The sequence below is a fragment of the Miniopterus natalensis genome, chromosome 18, assembly GCF_054644295.1.
Source record: "Miniopterus natalensis isolate mMinNat1 chromosome 18, mMinNat1.hap1, whole genome shotgun sequence".
In the NCBI taxonomy this organism is placed as follows: domain Eukaryota; kingdom Metazoa; phylum Chordata; class Mammalia; order Chiroptera; family Miniopteridae; genus Miniopterus; species Miniopterus natalensis.
The window spans coordinates 34251173-34267968 of record NC_142098.1 but is presented as its reverse complement, the minus strand read 5'-3'; the positions used below and the strand labels follow the sequence as shown (position 1 = coordinate 34267968).

Below are 16796 nucleotides of genomic sequence, written 5' to 3'. Positions count from 1 at the left end.
CACAATGCACACATCCTTCTGGCTCTTTTCTACATAACAATATATCTTGGTGATAGTCCCAATGGGTTCATCAACAGCAATCTGGGCCTTCCCTAGTTGTTACCTATTGCCACACTCTGTTCTTTCTTTCATGAACTTAGTATGATTTGTAAGTACCTCGAGTATGTGATTATGTTCACTTGGTCATGAACTGTGTCATCCCATGAGAATGTCAGCCTCACCAGGGCAGGGCCTTGGGTGGGTTTGTTTATCATTTGTCCCCAGCTCAGGGCTGACACAGACTGATTGCTCTCTGCTGACAGGGAGGCCAAGAAGGCCCAGCCCCAGGCAGGAGGACGAGGCTCTGTCCAGCCAAGGAACCACATTCAACACACCTGAGTCTAGCTCTCACCATTCCTGCTGCAAAGCCAGTATCACCGCCAGGTTTGTCAGTTCCTAATCCGGCTGATAGAGAGAAGGGGAGGTGGGGTGTCCTGGAGAGCAGGAAATGGGAGGTTTAGGGGAGCCAGGACTGTGGGGGATGGGAAAGCCCAGCCAGGTCAGGAGGGGGCTGAAGGTGGGAAAAGGTGGGCTGGGTTGGGTGTTGTCTCCCTCCAATATAAATCACAGGGGTGAGGAGTGGGGGCTGCTGTGAGTCAGCTTCACCTGCAGGGGGCAACAGAGAGGCAGGGATGAGTTGGGGTAGAAGGAAGGAGGTCAGAGGGGGCAGAGAGAGGGAGAGGAGGAAGGGGGTGGGAGGGAGAAAGATAAAGAGGAGAGGTAGAGAGATCTAGAGAGGCCAAGCATAGAGACAGACTTACAGACATTGGGGTGGGGTCGACAGGAGCCAGGGAAGGATCCAGAGGTCAGAAACACCCAGAAAGCATTACCCAGGGCAGAGCACAGGTGGGAGTCCTGTAGCATGCAGGGAGGAGGCAAGGCTTACGCATCCCAGAGAAATGTGCGCCCTTGTGACAAATACAAAGTTCGTGCAGATCTGCTGTGGCATCGATCAGAACAACGGACCACTGCCAGCTTCCTGAACGGCCATCAACAGGGATGTTCAATAAATCACGGTATTAATAAATCATGTTTCATATGCTCCATTAACAGGTTGCTTCTTATGTAACAGCCGGGACCAACCACCAAGATACAATGTTAGGTAGTAAAAAGCAAGGCGCAGGAGGTGTACTCTGCTGAGCTGTGCAAAGTAGGACATGGGTCTGTATATGCCTGTGGGTGTTTCTGGTACATGCGTGCATTTCTGGAAGGAGGTACAAGAAGCTTGCACTGGTGGCTGCCTCTGGGGTGGGGGGTGGGGGGGTGGGAGGGTGGAGAAGCCAGAATAGGAAGGGAAGTGGACTTTGTAATTTCCCCTTAGAATCTTGTGTGTTTTGTGCCATGTCCTTGGGTTACCTGTTCAAATAGTAAATAAGATTAAACGATAGGCGAGAGAGAGAGAGAGAGAGAGAGAGAGAGAGAGAGAGACAGAGAAAGTCAGAGATAAAGGAACAGGGAAGAGAGGGAGGCAGAAAGGGAGTTGAACTTTAACCCAGGAGGCCCCAAACTGCTATAGCTGCCTCTGGTCTTCCTGGAGAAGGCTCCGAGCTGTCCCCACCTCCCCAGAGGCCAGGACCCTATATGCTGCCTCATCTCATGTCTCAGCCCCAACACCTCTAGGTCCCAAATTTTCTCCTTGAGCAACCATCTCTCTTCCAGAGTCCCCCTTTTGGGGCCTGGCCCTAGTTGACTGGCCACCCAGGAAGGCAGAGGTTGTTCAGACACGTGGTCCCTCAGGCGCCAAAGTAGAGGGGCCTCCGCCCCATTTTCAGGAGCCCGTGGCTTGGTGATGCAGTGCATGCCCATTAAATTCCCAGGGATGCCGCCAGTCCAGGAACCACACCATGAGAACAACTGGTCTGACTTGTCTGACCTTCACATGTCCCCAGCTCCCTCTCCTGGGTCTCTGCTGTGGCTGAGTTAACACTCGCTCCTTGTGGAGCCCCATGTCTGGACAGGAACGTGTGGACAAAGTGAGATCCCCGTGCCACATCCCTGCCTGGGCAGATGACATCTGCTGCCTCGCACACCTGCCCTCCCGAGTGCTTCCTTTTCCAGAGGCTGGAAGCCTAAACAGCGCCTTGTACAACTCCCTTGCCAGCTGCAGGTAGTAAGGTCCTGTCAATAGGAGGCTTCCAGTGGGAGCAGAGGGTGGGAGGCTGGACATTCTGCTCTCTGCCGCGGGGACACGAGTGGGCTTTGGTAGTGCCACTGACTCCTGCCGTCTCCTGCCCCACAGGGGAGGCTCCTGCCTTTAGTGACGGCTGGCCCTCTGCGGCTCCTCCAGCCTCCCCAATGCCTTGGTAACCGACCCCCGTATTAAATCCCGTTGGAAACCAGAGTTGTTTCTGACTGATACCGTGGGAGCCTTCAGCATGGGCATCCGCAGCAGGAGGCAGGGAGCTGGGAGGAAAGGCTCCCCAAAGCCATTCTTTAAAACTGCAGTGATGTGAGGGAAGACACAGCGCGAACAGCTGCCGCGGGCTCCGCCTCCACAGCCTGAGGGGGCAGATGCCCCCGCCCGGTCTGAATGGGCCTCTCCACTGACGGCAGCACCTCCCGGCGCCCAGCGTGTGCAGTAGCTGCAGCGCTGTTTCACTGTCCTTATCTGGTTTGGGGACCGCAGGTATTCCAGGATCCTAGGATGAGGCGGGTGGCTGTCCCCTTCCTGTTTTCTGGGACAATTTGTACACGGTAGGAATTACCTGATCCTTCAAAGTCTGCTAGAACTGATTTTTACAGGCATTCATGCTCAAAGTATTTTTTTTTTCTTAAATACGTGTGTGTGTGGGAGGGGGGTTAGTTATTTTGGTCTTTTTGGTTATTTCTCCTTAAGCCAATTTTGGCATATTTTTTCCCAAACATATTCACATATAGCAATGGTTGCTGGCGCTGGTGTTTAAATCTGTGACTATCTACCTAGACCATGCATGGATCAAGCCAGGCTGTCACAGAAACAGCACCCCAATCCTTGGGGGAGCTCAGGGCCAGTGGAGGGGGGGGCTGTGGGGACAGTCACGTAACAGTGGAGGAGAGTGGGAGTGTAGACCAAGCTAGGATCTCTCCGCCCTCACCACACACTGCTACCCACAACCCAGGCTGAGGTTGCTGATGCCAGGGCTGCCGGAGGACGTGGAGAGGCGCTCTCCCCTCTGCTCCCAGCTGTCCCCAGGAAGCTGCTCCCGCCGGACACCTCTCAGCATGCTGAAGACACACAAAGCCCAGCACTGGCCTGGAGGGCTCGGGCCTGGAGTCTCAGCCTGGAGGGAAGAGACTGATGGAGTCTCTGTGAAGCTGGCAGCCCCAGGTCCATCCACCTCAGCCAAGCTCCAAAGTCCACCTGCCCGTTGACCAATTTACTAACATCAACTCACCATGGGTCAGTTCCTACCCACTGAATACGCTCAAGACAACCTTTAAAACAAGTTGCAAGAAATGGCAGATTTGGTAAACTGGTCACCACAGCACACAGACTGGTAAACTGACTCCTTCCAGGCCTGAGGGCGGGTGTCAATCCTGCCTCCATGAGCAGGAGCTTTACTGGCTGCTCTTCCACCTGGAACTCCCCACCGGCTCACAGACAGGCCCTTGCCCCAAGCTGGGCTGGAACCCTGGGGTTGGCCAGCCCCTCCCCCTGGACACACTCCACACACATATACACACAAATCAAGAAAATGTTTTAATTGTAAAACTAACTTGAGGAAGGGGTGGGCAGGGCTGTGCCGAGGGGGCAGGAACCGGATTCTTCAAGCAGTGGTTCTGCCCTGGTGGCCCCCCAGGACAGGGACCACCTGTCCCCAGCTGGGAGCAGGGGCTAGAGTGTTATAAAATGACAATATAAATAGACTTCTAGAAAAGAAGAGGCTGTCCAGGTGCAGTAGTCACTTTCTGCAGAGGCTGGGGTGGGAGGGAAGCCCTGACCTGTCTCCCCATACAACCACAGAAAGGGGATGCAGGGCTTAGGGAGAAGGCCACTCTTCAGACATTCACGATCGCCCCCTGCCGTGGCTCAGGGGGAGGGGGGTTGTATGTGAGGCAAGGTCTCAGAGAAACCCACTCGCAGCCTGGAGGACAGAGGAGCTGGACCTTCCACTGTGCGCACACCCATGTGTACGCGTACACACACACACACACACACGCACGCACACACGCACGCACGCACACCTCTCTCGTAGTGTTCTCTCCACCCCTGGCAGCCCCCACTGCAGAGTTCCAGTGATGGGAGGGCTACCTTCCCTTCCCGGAGACAGGGAAGCGCAGAGGGGCTGTCCCGGGGGGTGGGGGAGCTGGGAGCCTCATTTGCTCCCACAAGTCCCGTATTTTTAGTCACAAAATCAAAACAAGTTCAGTAGTAGGGTCCCACACACTGCCCCTAGTAAGGAAGGCAGTGCCACTCGGAGTGTCTCCCAGGCCAGGAGAAGCAGGGGCCAGCTCCCTACTGGCCTCCGGCAGGGCAGGGGTGACCCCAGGGCCTCTTTGGTTCAGGGACAGGGTGCCAGGCCTCATCTGGTGCGGTTCTGGCGCATGAGGGGCACGATGCTGGCAGGCGGGCCCGCTTTGGCCAGGAACGGATGCTTCAGCAGCTCGGCTGCAGTGGCCCGCTGCGCCGGGTCCCGCACCAGCAGGCGGTCCAGGAAGCCCTTCAGGGACGGTGACACCTGTGGGGAAAGCAGGGGAAAGGGCCTGAGTGCCAGCTCCATTACTCACTTGCTCTGGGGCCTCGGTCTTTTCTCTGTCACAGGGGCTGACCGTCTACTGCCCACGTCTGGGGGAAAGAGGTGCCAGGTGTCCAGAGTTTGGCCTGCAGACTCATTTCCTTCCTATTTTCAAGGTTTGGTGAGGAGCTTGCAGCAGCTGGGCCCTGGAGGCACCCCTATCCTGGGCCTGGCTAAGTTGTGTGCCTTCAGCTGAGCACCATGGTGGGATGAGAAGGGCGGTGAGCCCAGAACCCAGTAAATGCCACCCCAGGCGACGTCAAAGCCCCAGTGGTGTCTACACCCAGCACTCCGCTTGGGTGCAGGGGCGTCACCCTGCAGGCTTATGTGTCATCTTCCTCGTACCACCTGCCTGCCGGGGGACCCACCTTGTGCAGGTTCTTCAGTCGGGGTGGCAGGTTGTCCCGAATCATCTTCATGGCTTTGAGGGGTGGCTCATTGAAGTAGGGGGGCTCCCCGTCCACCATCTCGATCACCATCACCCCCAGCGACCAGATGTCCACCTGCATAGGAGGAAGGGATGGCAGGGCTTGTGCTGGGCAGGCCAGGGCTTGGAGAAGCCTGGGGAGGGATCCCCCAGTTCTTTTGCTTCTCCACAACCCGAGCCCCTGGACCTGGACACCTGCTCTGACACATGGCCTGCCAACGCCATGCACTTCTCACCCAGGGAACCTTCTAAAGGGTTCTGCCCACCCAGCCTCTGGCCTCCTTCTTTTTGCTAAGCACCACTGGCTTCCTCTGGTGGACTCTGCCCTTCCTCACTCTTAGCAGGCCGGGTGGGTGGTGGGCATGACCAGATTTGTTGGGACACAGTAACTGGGTCAAGAACAGGCACATGAGGCAAGCTGAACCAATCAGAATCAACCCTGAGACCGTTAAGCCAAATATCCTATGGTGCCCACAGGCAGGAAGCTGTGTCCCAGTAGCTGGGGTCATCTCTGCTGCCACAAGGGGAGCACCTGCCTGAGGGAACACTACAGAGAAAACCAGGGCACAAAGGGAGACATGCGGGAAGCCGGGCCTGAAGCGCATGACCCCCTAACGTCATAGCTTCCATGTTTTGCTAAACCCATTGGAGCTGGGTTTGTCACTCACAGGCTGTCCTGAGATGTCCCCTCAGAATCTCACGCCAGTCTCCCTCCCACTTCCCCCCCACTCTGGCTGTTGTGAACTGTCGGCATGAACTGGTGCTGGCAGCAGAACCAGCTGCCTCTGCCTTACCTCTGGCCCGTAGGGGAGGCGGGAGATGAGCTCCGGGGCCATCCAGTAGGGTGTGCCGACCAGTGACTTCCTCCGTGGCACCTCCTTGCTCACCTGGGCGCAGAACCCGAAGTCTGACAGCTTCACCTGGGGCAGGGCACGGGCAGCAGGGTCAGAGGTGCTGGTGTGGGGAGGGTGAGCAGAGGTGTCCACCCATTTAATTCCTTGGCCTCCGACGTGCTGGGTCTCCACTGTGTAGCCCAGAGGTTACAGCCAGATCATGGGCAGCTCTGCCACCTCTGGCAGGGAGCCTGCAGGTGTGTCGCTGCCCCAAGATCACACCATCTGTTCTTCCAGAGAGGGTCTGCCCTGGGGCTGTTGGGGGAAGTGACTTGAGTCCTACAAGTAGTAAGGCTGGTGCAGGGGATGAGACCAGAGCTGGCTCCCAAAGCTCAAGCCCTGGGTCTCTGCTTCCCTGGAGTTTGGGGACACTTGGCCTGCCTCTGTGACAACCAGGTCCGCAGAACCTCTTTTGGAGCTGTGGGCCCCTTTTAGACTCTTGAGGATATCTATAGATCCTCTCAACCCCAGAAAGCCTGGCCAGAGTGTGTACAAGTTCAGGTGGCTCATAGGTATCCCTAAAACACATCTGTAGATGTCTTTAGGTGTTCACAGGCCCTAGAGTGGGACTCCCAGTGAAAGTGAGCTCCAAGCTGCCACCTCTGTTGCCTGGATTAACTTTCCTGGGGGAGGGCGGGCAAATAGCCAAGAATTTGGTGTCAAGGGGCTCCCACTGAGTCTACTCTTGGACTATAAATGCAGGTTCTGGGCACTCTGCACGCAACCACAAACCTCAGATTCAGAAATTCACTCGGGAAGGCGGGAGGCAGGACAGGGTCCACGACCCACCCAGGTGCTTGGTCTCAGGGGTGGGAAAAGCACATGGCAGAACTGTGGCTGCTGCCCAAATGCATTCTCCTCTCTCTGAGCCTAGGGCAAGAGTACAGGTGCCAGCGTCCTGTGCTGATGGCAGAGTCCCCGCCAGCCTGGGTCACCAATGACCCGACTCTGGGCTGTCACATGAGGAACCAACAAGCTAACGGCTTCTCAGGACACTGCACTGGGGGCCAGGGCCTACGTGATGGCAGAAGGGAGCTGGGGAGGGTGGAGGGAGCCCAAGCCATGAAATCCTTACCCTGCCGTCGTGGGTCAGCAGGATGGAGTCACTCTTGATGTCCCGGTGGATGACGCCCTGGGCGTGGAGCACAGACAAGGCCTGCAGCACCGCCAGGCACACTGAAGCAATCTGTTCCTCGTTCATCCTGTAGGGGGGGAGGGGGAAGCAGGGAACTGCAGCAAACTGGACCCAGCCCTGCTCTGGGAGTCTGAGGGCACCAGCTCCACCTTAGGGAGCCAGGGGAGACAGTGGGCTGGGCGCTGGCCAGGGTCCAGCTGCCCGGCAGTACCTGGTGTGGGTGACGATGTCGGTGAGGGCGCCCCCCTCCAGGAACTCCATCACCACCCAGAGCTCGTCGCCCACCAGGTAGCTGTTGTACATCTCCACCACATTCTCGTGCTGGTAGTCTCGCATGATCACCACCTGGTGAGGGAGGCTGGTCAGCATGGTGGGGAGCTGCCAGCCCCTACCTTCAGACGCAGCCACCAGCTGCCCTCCTGCCTCACTCTCGGGCCGGGCTGGTGTGGTTGGCCTGCCGTCATAAAGAGCCCTTTGGCTGCTGTGTGGGGAATGCCCAGGGGCACTCAAGAGGCCAGGCCAGGGCCCAGTGAGAGAGGATGGGGCTGGGGGGGCTGGAGGGGTGGGGGAGGGCAGAGGGGACAGGTCCCAGGGGGGTCCAGAGCTCTGGCTTGGGGACAGGGTTGGTGGGGCCTCTCTGAGACAGGGAACCAGAGGGAGTTTGGGGGAGACATTCTGGAACCAATGTGGGACTCAGTGGGTGTGAGGAGCCTGGAACACACTTAGAGGGCGGAGTTCAGTGGGCCCAAGGGTCCTAGACCGGGGCTCAAGAGGGGCCAGGAGAGGGACAGAGATGCAGCTGTGGGTATCGTGGGGAGAGAGGAGTAGGTGTGAGTTGTGAGGAGAGAGGAACCCAGGCCTGGGAAGCCCAGCCTTGAAGCACCTTCTCCCAGCCCCACCTCCTTAGGGCCTCAAAACCACTGGGTGGAGGAGCACTGGGAACAAGGTGGGGGCAGGACAGGGCGGCCAGGAGCCCACCTCGTTGAAGAGCAGCTCGCGCCTCTGCTGCTTGCGCAGGTCCATCTTTTTGACAGCCACCAGGCGACCTGAGCTGCGCACGGTGGCGATGCACACAACGCCTGTGGAGCCCTCGCCGATCTTGATGAAGTTGTCCAGGTAGGAGCGGGGGTCACCAGGGTCCACCACCAACTGCAGAGCAGCCCGGAATTGCTCATGGGACACACGCTGGGGTTCCCGCTGCGGAGAGCGGGGGCCGGGAGGTCCAGGGGCGTGGGTACCGGCGGGGGCAGCGAGGGTTCGGGCTGGTGGGGCCAGCTGGGGCTCAGAGGCATGGGGGCCCAGCACTCCAGGGCTGGGGGGGCCGCGGGCTCGGGCGGGAGGCCGGGAGGAGGAGGACTGGGGGACAGCCAGGCCCCCCGCTGATGGCCCGTTGGGGGCCATGTTGTGAGGCTCCCCCTGAAACAGAAAAGAGAGGAGGCTGTCAGTGGAGGGGCCAGGGGCTGGCTCTGCTCTCCTGAGCAGGGCAGGGGCCTCCCGGCCGTGCACAGACACATGGTGGTCAGGATGGAGATGGACAGTGGGCTGGGCACAGGTTGGAGTTCGTGGGTGGGGGACAGGGAAAGCTCTGGACAAGGGGACATTGGGGGGGTCCTGAGGCGGGGGATCAGTTACCTGGGCGCCCCGGGATGGGTGATCCGTATCGGCCCGTGGGTACGTGTTAAAGGGCCGGCCAGCCGCCATTTTCGCCCCACTGGCCACACCAGCAGGCTGGGGGGTGCTGACGTCAGGCCCAGAGAGGGGACGCTTGTCCCGCGAGGACTCCTGGGGCCCCCCTGAGCCCTCCCTGGAAGACTTGGGCTTCTTCTCCGGCCCCGCCCGCCGCCGGTCACCACTGGCGCCACCCCCCTCGCTGCGACCAGCACCCCGGCTTAGGCCGCCTGCCTTCTCCGGGCCCCCTCTGGCCGGGGCGGCCTGCTCCGAGGGCATCCCATTCTCCTGGCGGGCTCGGGTGGGCGGCGGCGGGCTGTCTCTCCTCAGGGAATTGGAGCGTGTCACCGACATGTTCTCAAACTCGTCCAGTAGCAGCGTGAGGGCCCCATCCTTGGCACCTTTGCTGCCCCGCACGATGGTCTGGGGTCCAGGGCAGTGGCAGGGTAGGGGCCGGGCAAGGACCGGGACAAAGGACATGTAACCAACACACAAGGACAGGACAACACAACACACATCAGAGACAAGACAGAGACAAATGAAGAAATGCCATGGTGTGATGATGGGGCTGGGCAGGTGGGGGCAGCACCACGGAGCCCCCGCAGCACCCCTGCCCCCAGCACAGAGAAATCAGTTGCAGGAAGGGGGCTGAAGGAGTGGCCTCCCCTCAGTCAGGCTGTAACCTCCCCACCCCCAACCTGGAGGCTGGATGCCCGAAGAAGCACCCTCCTGCCTCTCCTGCTCTCCTGGCTGGGGGAGGTTCCTGCCCTGTGGGTGAAGGGGAAGGAGGGCAGAGGCCACACCACTCCATAATCAGCCCTGGAGAGCTGCAAATTACAGGATGCTGGGGCCAGGGCCCAGCTTGGCGCTTCCTCCCCTGCAGCCTGCCAGAATTGTTAACCCCAAAACCACATTCTCTGTTCCCCTGGAGGCCAAGGGTGGGGTACAGGGAGAGTCAGAAAGGACTGGGCCCAACATAGAAGGCAAGAGTGCCCCAGGAGCAGGGGTGGCAATAAGAATGCCCATTGGGGCTAGGCAGAGTGTGTGTTCCAAATCCACCCAGAGCTCACCTTCCATGCCCACCACCCTGATCTGGGTCATGGCCACCTCTTTGAGTCATGGCCTCCAGGGTTCCCTGCCCCCCACTTAGCTCCAGGCACATGAGCCTCATTGCTCCTCAAACACATAGGCAGCTCCTACCTCAGAGCCTTTGCACTGGCTGTTTGCTCTGCCTGGAACATCTTCCCCTAAGTATGCCATGGTTCCTTCCCTCACCTCCTCAGGTCTTTGCTGGAAACAGCTTTTCAGAATGAGGCTTTTGCTGACCAGCCATCTAAAATGCCAGCCCCTAACACTCCCTATCCCCCTTCCTTCCTTTTCTTTAGCACACTAAAAACCAGTGGACAGAAACACACCTACAGCTCCCCGGGTGCGATGTGTGCAGGCAGCGATGGGTCTGCCTGTCTCTGCTCTTGCTAAATCTGAGCACCTAGGACAGCATCAGTATGCAGAAGGTGCTCAATAAACATTTATTGAACCAGTGAGGGAGTGAGGGGAGCTGGGTGGAGGTTGTGGGAAGCAGAGAACATAGCCCCCACCCCTGTGCTGTCAACCACTAACACACATGGCCATGGGCCCAGGGTTGTGAGACACCCAAGTCAGAACTATCTCTACTGTGTAGAAAACACTGATCCCACAAAACCCACCCACTGGCCACAATGCCCCTATGGGGCCTGCCCCTGCCTCTGCTGGGCCTCAACTGCCAACCTGGAAGCCTGGTTTTGCCCAGGGACCCAGCAAAGCAAGGCAGACAGCTGGTCAGGCTTCAGTGTCAGAAGTGCCTGGGGGCTGGGGAGGGCCCGAGAGGACTGGGCAGCAAGCACAAGTGCCCCAGGGGCCTCAGGACAGTGCCAGCCTGTGTGGCACCTGTGTGTGAATTAAGACAAGGTGCTCCTTCCTCCTGGTGGACACAGCCCCAAGTAGGGCCCATGGCAGGCAGGCCAGGCAGGGGTGAGGTCTTAGGAGGCACCCTAGTGAGGGCATAACCAGCACCAAAGCAGCCATAGGACTGGGTAGGAGATGGAACTGAGGTAGCCGGGTGGGGCCTGTGGCTCAGAGGAGCTAGTGCCCTGCCTGTGGAGGCAGCTGCCACTCCAACAGGGGTTTGGACATGAAATCTCTTGCTTTTTAAAGCAGTGACAAACAATTCAAAATATTCAGGACCACCCTGCATGGGACACAGGAACACCTCAGTGGGCCATCAGATTGAGACCCTGGTGGGAGTGTGTCCACACTTGTGTCTGCACCCACCTTGCTGACCCTGGGGCCTCCTCCCGCCAGGCTGGGCCAGGCAGCTGGAGAGGATGAGTCAGCCGCAGGCCTGGTCCCTGCACTGAGTCTGCTACACCCACCTCTACCCCTGGAACAACCTGGCTTCATTCCCCTGGCCTGAGGCCCTTCCTGCTCCCACTGCCCTCGGGATAAAGTCCATGCTCCCTGGCTGGCTTCATAGGCCAGGTGTGGCCTTGCCTTACACCGCCATCAGGCCGGCCTCGCTGCAGGCCATGCCTGGGCACCTGAGCCATGGAGACAGGATGGGGGTTAAGAGCATGAGCCTTTTAAACAGACCTGGGTTCAAATCCCAGCTCTGCCCATTTGCTCAAGATAGCAGAAAACAAAACACAATCCTAAACCAAAACCTCCAATGCTCACATGGGCCTCTTCCTCCGCTAAAAGCCCTGCTGCCCCGCCATCTGCCTCAGGACTCCTCCTTCTCAGTCCTCAGGGCTTAGCTCAGATGTCTCCTCCTCTCAGTGGGTCTGAACCTCGGCCTGGGTCAGGTGCCTTCTCTGGACTTCCCCAGCCCAGCCCTGACTACTTGGGGTAGTCAACATCTGGAAACAGGTCTGTCCCCCCACTGTCATGGGAGCTCTATGAAGACCTAAGGATAAGTTTGTGGCACTGGAGTCAGGAACACAGAGCTCTAGGCCTGAGGCTCTGGGAGAGCACGACTTAGGAGCTGGTATAGAGGGACTGCTGGAGGGATCAAGGTAAGTGTGGGGTTCTCAGGGTGGGGATCAGTGTTGACAGGCAAGGTAAGGTGTCAGTGGGTGGAGGGGTGGGTGACAGACCGGCATTAGGGGTGAGGATGAGTGTGAAAGGTTGTGGGGGGGTGTTTGGAGGTCACAAGGGATGGGGGTCAGCAAGGATATGTTGGCCACAGGATCACGGGTGGGGTGAAGGGCTGGGGCCCCTCTGTGGGGGTTGGTGGGGGTCAGGAGAGGCGGCGATGGGTGACAGCATACCTTGGGGGCCTCATGCTGGATGGAGGTGATGCAGGCAGGGTCGATGAGGGGTTTGGGCCGGCGAGCTGACTCCTCAATCAGGCTCTGCCACTGGCGGGGCAGCCCCGTGAACTTCTGCTCATGCTGGTCGAAGCCCGTGTGCACCCGGTGCTCGAAGTTGGATGGTGCCGAGATCTCTACCCGCTTCTTCTTCTTCCCAAACATGGCGCCAAGGCTCTTAAAACCAGAAGGCGCAGATGTGGGCTCCTGCTGCAGGCCTGCAGGGGGGGCCACTCACCAGGACCTGCCCACTCCTCCCAGCTTCTCCAGCCCTGCCCTGGTCCTCCTGTCCATCCCTGTTCCCATCCCACTCCCCCCACCACCTCCACAGTCTGTCCTTCATGGCCTGAGAGATCCCATGAGCACCTGAGTCAAGTCACATCTCTGCTGAGCGCCTTCTGTGGCTCCATCTCACCCAGAAAAAGCCAAGTGCTCCCTGTGGCCGACCCCACATGATCTGCCCCTATCGCCTCTCTACTTGCATCTCCCCCTCGCTCACACTGGCTTTCAAACCTCAGGGCCTTCGCACTGGCTGTTCCCTTCATGGGATACTCTTCTCCAGTATCCATATATGGCTCCCTCTCTCCCCTCCTTCAGGTCTGAGTCCTTGGTAAACCCTTTCTTGACTACCCCAAGTAAAAGATCCCCCATGCCCACTACCTTCCCCCATATCACTTCACAGCACTTTTAACTTCTAGAAATTCTGCTGTTTGTTCCTGTGCTGACCAGTTTAGTGTCTACGGCCCCATCACTAGAATATCAGTGCCATAGGCCAGGTCTCATCTGCCCAGTGTCCCGACGTGTGTGTGTGTCGTCCCCCCCCCCCCCCCCCCCCCGCCTAGCACAGTGTCTGGCACACAGTGTGCTTAGCAACCCATTCCTAACGGCCTGGCCACAACCATCCTGCTTTCCCAGCCTGGACTCTGGGCCAGGAACACCACACCCCTCTGGTTACTTGTTCAACAAATGGTTAGGATTACTCCTAGCAGTGCCTGAAGGAGGAGGGGGCTTAGGTCCTGCTTTCTTATCACACACATGGGCCCTGGAGTCCACAGACCTGGTTTGACACTGGCTGTGCTAGAAGTGCCCTTGGGCAGGTGACGTCTCCTCTTGGCGCTTTGGGTTACTCATCTGTAAAATGGGAAGAAAAAGTCACTCATCTACTCATTCATTTATTCACTCACTCATTCAGTAATAACTCACTCCTCTGTGCCTAGCCTGTGATGGTTGGTATTAGGGACACAGAGGTGGCTGGGGTCAGGGAGCACCAAACCCAGCCTGGAGGGATGGCAGGTGGAAATAAGGGGAGGCTTCCCAGAAGAGGTGCCCTGTAAGCTTATATCCAAAGGATGAGGGGAAACACCCAGGGTGGGGATTTTGTCTGGTTCATGGCTGGCTTCCCAGTGACTGGCACAGTGCCCAACACAGGGTGGGCCACAAGCTCAATGAGTCTTATGACCTATGAGGAGGCTCAGAAGCATGTCTGGGATGCGGCCCCTCCAGCCCCTGGCTCTCCTCCCATGGGAGAGCTGCTCCTTTCCTGTGGGAGCAGCTCTGTGGGGTGAGGCCAAATAGGCTGCCACCCCTTGCTCAGAGGAAGAACCATCAATGGGCAGCCTCCAGGGGAACCGGTTTGGCAGTGGGAGGGAAGGAGGTGGGGACCCAGCAGCCAACCTGTCTCAACTGGTCCGGGACTCTCGGCCAGCAGGTGGCCAAAATCAGGTCTGGCCAGGGCTCCCCCAACCAGCGCACTGTCCTGCATGCTCCAGGGACCCCAGCTGCCTGGAAGTGGGGTGGGACAGCCCTGGTCAGGAAGGGGGCCCCTCTGCCCCTGCCCCTTCTACAGCCCCAACCAAGCCAGGAGCCCCTTCAGTGTCTTTTCCCCATTCCAGCCCTCTGAACACTGTCCAGCCCTCCCTCCCACACTTCCATTGGCGGCCCAACCCACCCTGCGCGCGCGCGCGCTCTCTCTCTCTCTCTCTCTCTCTCAGCTTCTCTGTCCTCACCTCTTTCTAGTTCCAGTTCCTTGCTTTGTCCCTATGCCTGACCCTCTCCCATCACCCCTGCTCTGTCACCCCAGATCTTCGCCCTATGTCCTATTACCCCCTCACTGTCTTCCCAGATGTGCCCCTTTGGCCCCAGACCCAGCCTCTCTTCCCCTTGGCCTCTCTCACTCTTTGCCCTGCCCATCCTCCACCTCCCAGCCCACAGCCTCGACAGGATAGGATTAGCCACGTGACCCCTTACTAAAACCCAGGAGAGAGGAGCTCAGGATCCAGATGGGGTGGGCAGGAGGCAGCCTGGAGATGCAGCAGCCAACCCAGAACCCCCACCCATAAACCACCAAGCCATCTTTGCACAGTGCAGCCAGTCCCACCCCCAGCCAAGTGTGGCCCCACAGGGGAAGGGGGTGGAGGGGCACACCTCCGGATATTTGCCGGGGGCCACCCCTTCCCTCTGGGCACGGCGGGGAGGGCAGGACAAACAGAGGAACTGACCATGTTTATAATGATCAGGCGGGAGCCCCACCCTGGGGCAGCTCCAAGCCCAGCCAGCTCCTTCACCAGGCCCCCCCTTCCCACCAACTCCCCAAGCTCCTAACCTTCTGGGGCCTCAGAAGAAAAGGGAGAGGAGCTGCTACTTAAGGGTAGGGGCTGTACCAGGAATGGGGGTGGGTGGTGGGCAGAGAGCAGGTGCTGGGAACTCAAAAGTCAGGCAGCCCAGGCCCAAACTCAGGCTCCACTGCTACACACTGTGCCACCTCTGTGCCCATGAAGTGGCATGAGCCAACCCACCTTGAGAGCTCATTGTGTGGCCCTGTGCCAGAAGCTCAGCCACTCTGTGCCTCAGTTTCCTCCTCTGTTAAAAGAGGGGCTACGACAGTGCGAGCTTCCCTGAGTTTTTATAAGGAGTGACAGACAGCACAGGCACTGATGGCCAGGCCCCAGTGCACGCAGGAAGTGTGTCACCCATAGAGTAGCAGCCAACACTTACTGCACACCTACTGGGTTCTGGCCCCTCTTCTAAGCACTCAACCCAGAGTCCCTCCTTTAATCTGCACACTTGACCCAGATTACAGACCTGACCCCATGTTACAGACAAAAAACAAAAACAAAATAAAAACACAAGGCACAGAGAGGACGAGGAAACACCACTTGCCAAGGTGACACAGCTTGGTAGCAGCGGGGACATGAGGCTCCAGGCCTGCCCAGCCCAGTTCTGGGAATTAGCAGCAGCTGCCTCCGGGGAGATTTTCGCGTGCCGGGCTCTGCTTGTGCTCTCTGTGCCTAATGCCACTCCATCCTCACAATAACCTGGGAGACAGGTGCTCTTGTCATCCCCAATTCACAGAGGGGGCCCTGAGGCTCAGAGCCCCTTGCTCAGGACACCCAGGATTTGAACCTGGAGAGGTGGACACCAAAGTCCTGGCTTCTAGCTGCCTGTTCTGCCCCTGAGGGCTGCACTGATGCTATTGTCATGATCATCACCATCTCCAAGGTAGGTCCTGGCCTCCCCTACCCCACCCCACCCAGACCTTGCCCTTTCTCTCCTGCCCTGAATCCTTCTGGGGGGAGGGTCCTACTTCCTCCTTGATGGCTTTGTCCCAAGCCCCCAGGAGTAGCAAGGGGCAGCACAAAGTGGCCCCCAGCAGTTGACCCCCTCCCCTGTGGTTTCTTATCCGTCCTTTCCACAGGCATTTGGCATGAAGCCTGCAGCTGAAAAGATGGGAACCAGTGAGCTCAGAGGTGGAGCGGAGGACAGCATGAAGCCCGCAGCCACCAGCCAGGACACAGAGCCTCTGAAGTCCGGGGTTTGATCCCAAGAATGCAGGCACATTTTGCATTCTACTCTAAAATGTTTGTTTCAATTAAAAACAATCTTTTTAATTAGATCATTTCTCGTGTGGAACAGGCAGTTTCCCACCTGTTCTGGCAAAAGCCTCAGATTTTCCAGCCACCCTGCACCGGCTTCTTCTGCCCTCTGACCTTCATGAGAGGAAAATGTTTCCCACCCACCCACCCAACACCCCCCACCAGGGAAGTCAGCCCAGGTGGAAGGGCAGGAGCCGCTGTGTGACAAAGCTGCTTGGGTGTGCGTGAGCGCGTGTAAAACTCTTACTTCTGGCCCCCAGCCCCAATCTCCCCAAGCTCTGTATAAAGTTGCTCCCCTGGCAGTGGAGGGAGCTGACCCAGTTGGAACCCAGGGGCCTGTGCCAGGCATGCAGGCCGGGCCACGCTGAACCCTCCAAACAGTTCTTGGATAAGTGGGTAGGTGGGTATGGAGTCGTCTTCCTTCCTGTTTCCCAAACCAGGAAACAGGCCCAGAGAAGGGAAGTCACTGCCCAGGGCTACCCAGGGTCACAGAAGCACCCACTTTCACCCAGAGAGGCCTTGTTGAGGCCGCCTCAGCCTCCTGCTTCCCAGTGGCGCTGGCTCCAGGAAGGCCTCCACTCCAGACAACAGACCCCAGAGGTTTATGGGACAAGAAGCAGGACAGAGACAACTTCACTAGTGATGAGCAGAATCAGGATCAGAAAGACTACCTTGGTTAGGAGGGAGTCTGAAGAAAAGTTAA

General features: G+C 58.4%; 1 protein-coding gene across 3 annotated transcripts in view; it reads right to left on the bottom strand.

The window, feature by feature from the left end:
- Positions 1 to 3705: 3705 nt before the first annotated feature.
- Positions 3706 to 16796, bottom strand: part of PAK4 (p21 (RAC1) activated kinase 4) — a 37233-nt gene continuing 24142 nt past the window's right edge. The window contains exons 2-10 of one of the 3 annotated variants that reach the window (XM_016222366.2): positions 13279 to 13352; positions 12183 to 12439; positions 8842 to 9300; positions 8188 to 8625; positions 7421 to 7554; positions 7150 to 7276; positions 5976 to 6101; positions 5123 to 5257; positions 3706 to 4697 (exon numbers count right to left, since the gene is read on the bottom strand). In XM_016222366.2, coding sequence (XP_016077852.1) covers positions 4542 to 4697; positions 5123 to 5257; positions 5976 to 6101; positions 7150 to 7276; positions 7421 to 7554; positions 8188 to 8625; positions 8842 to 9300; positions 12183 to 12386 — 1779 coding nt within the window. In that variant the 5' untranslated portion in view covers positions 12387 to 12439; positions 13279 to 13352 and the 3' untranslated portion in view covers positions 3706 to 4541. The remainder of the gene's footprint in view (positions 4698 to 5122; positions 5258 to 5975; positions 6102 to 7149; positions 7277 to 7420; positions 7555 to 8187; positions 8626 to 8841; positions 9301 to 12182; positions 12440 to 13278; positions 13353 to 16796) is intronic. The other 2 variants (XM_016222371.2, XM_016222370.2) reach the window with 2 other exon arrangements.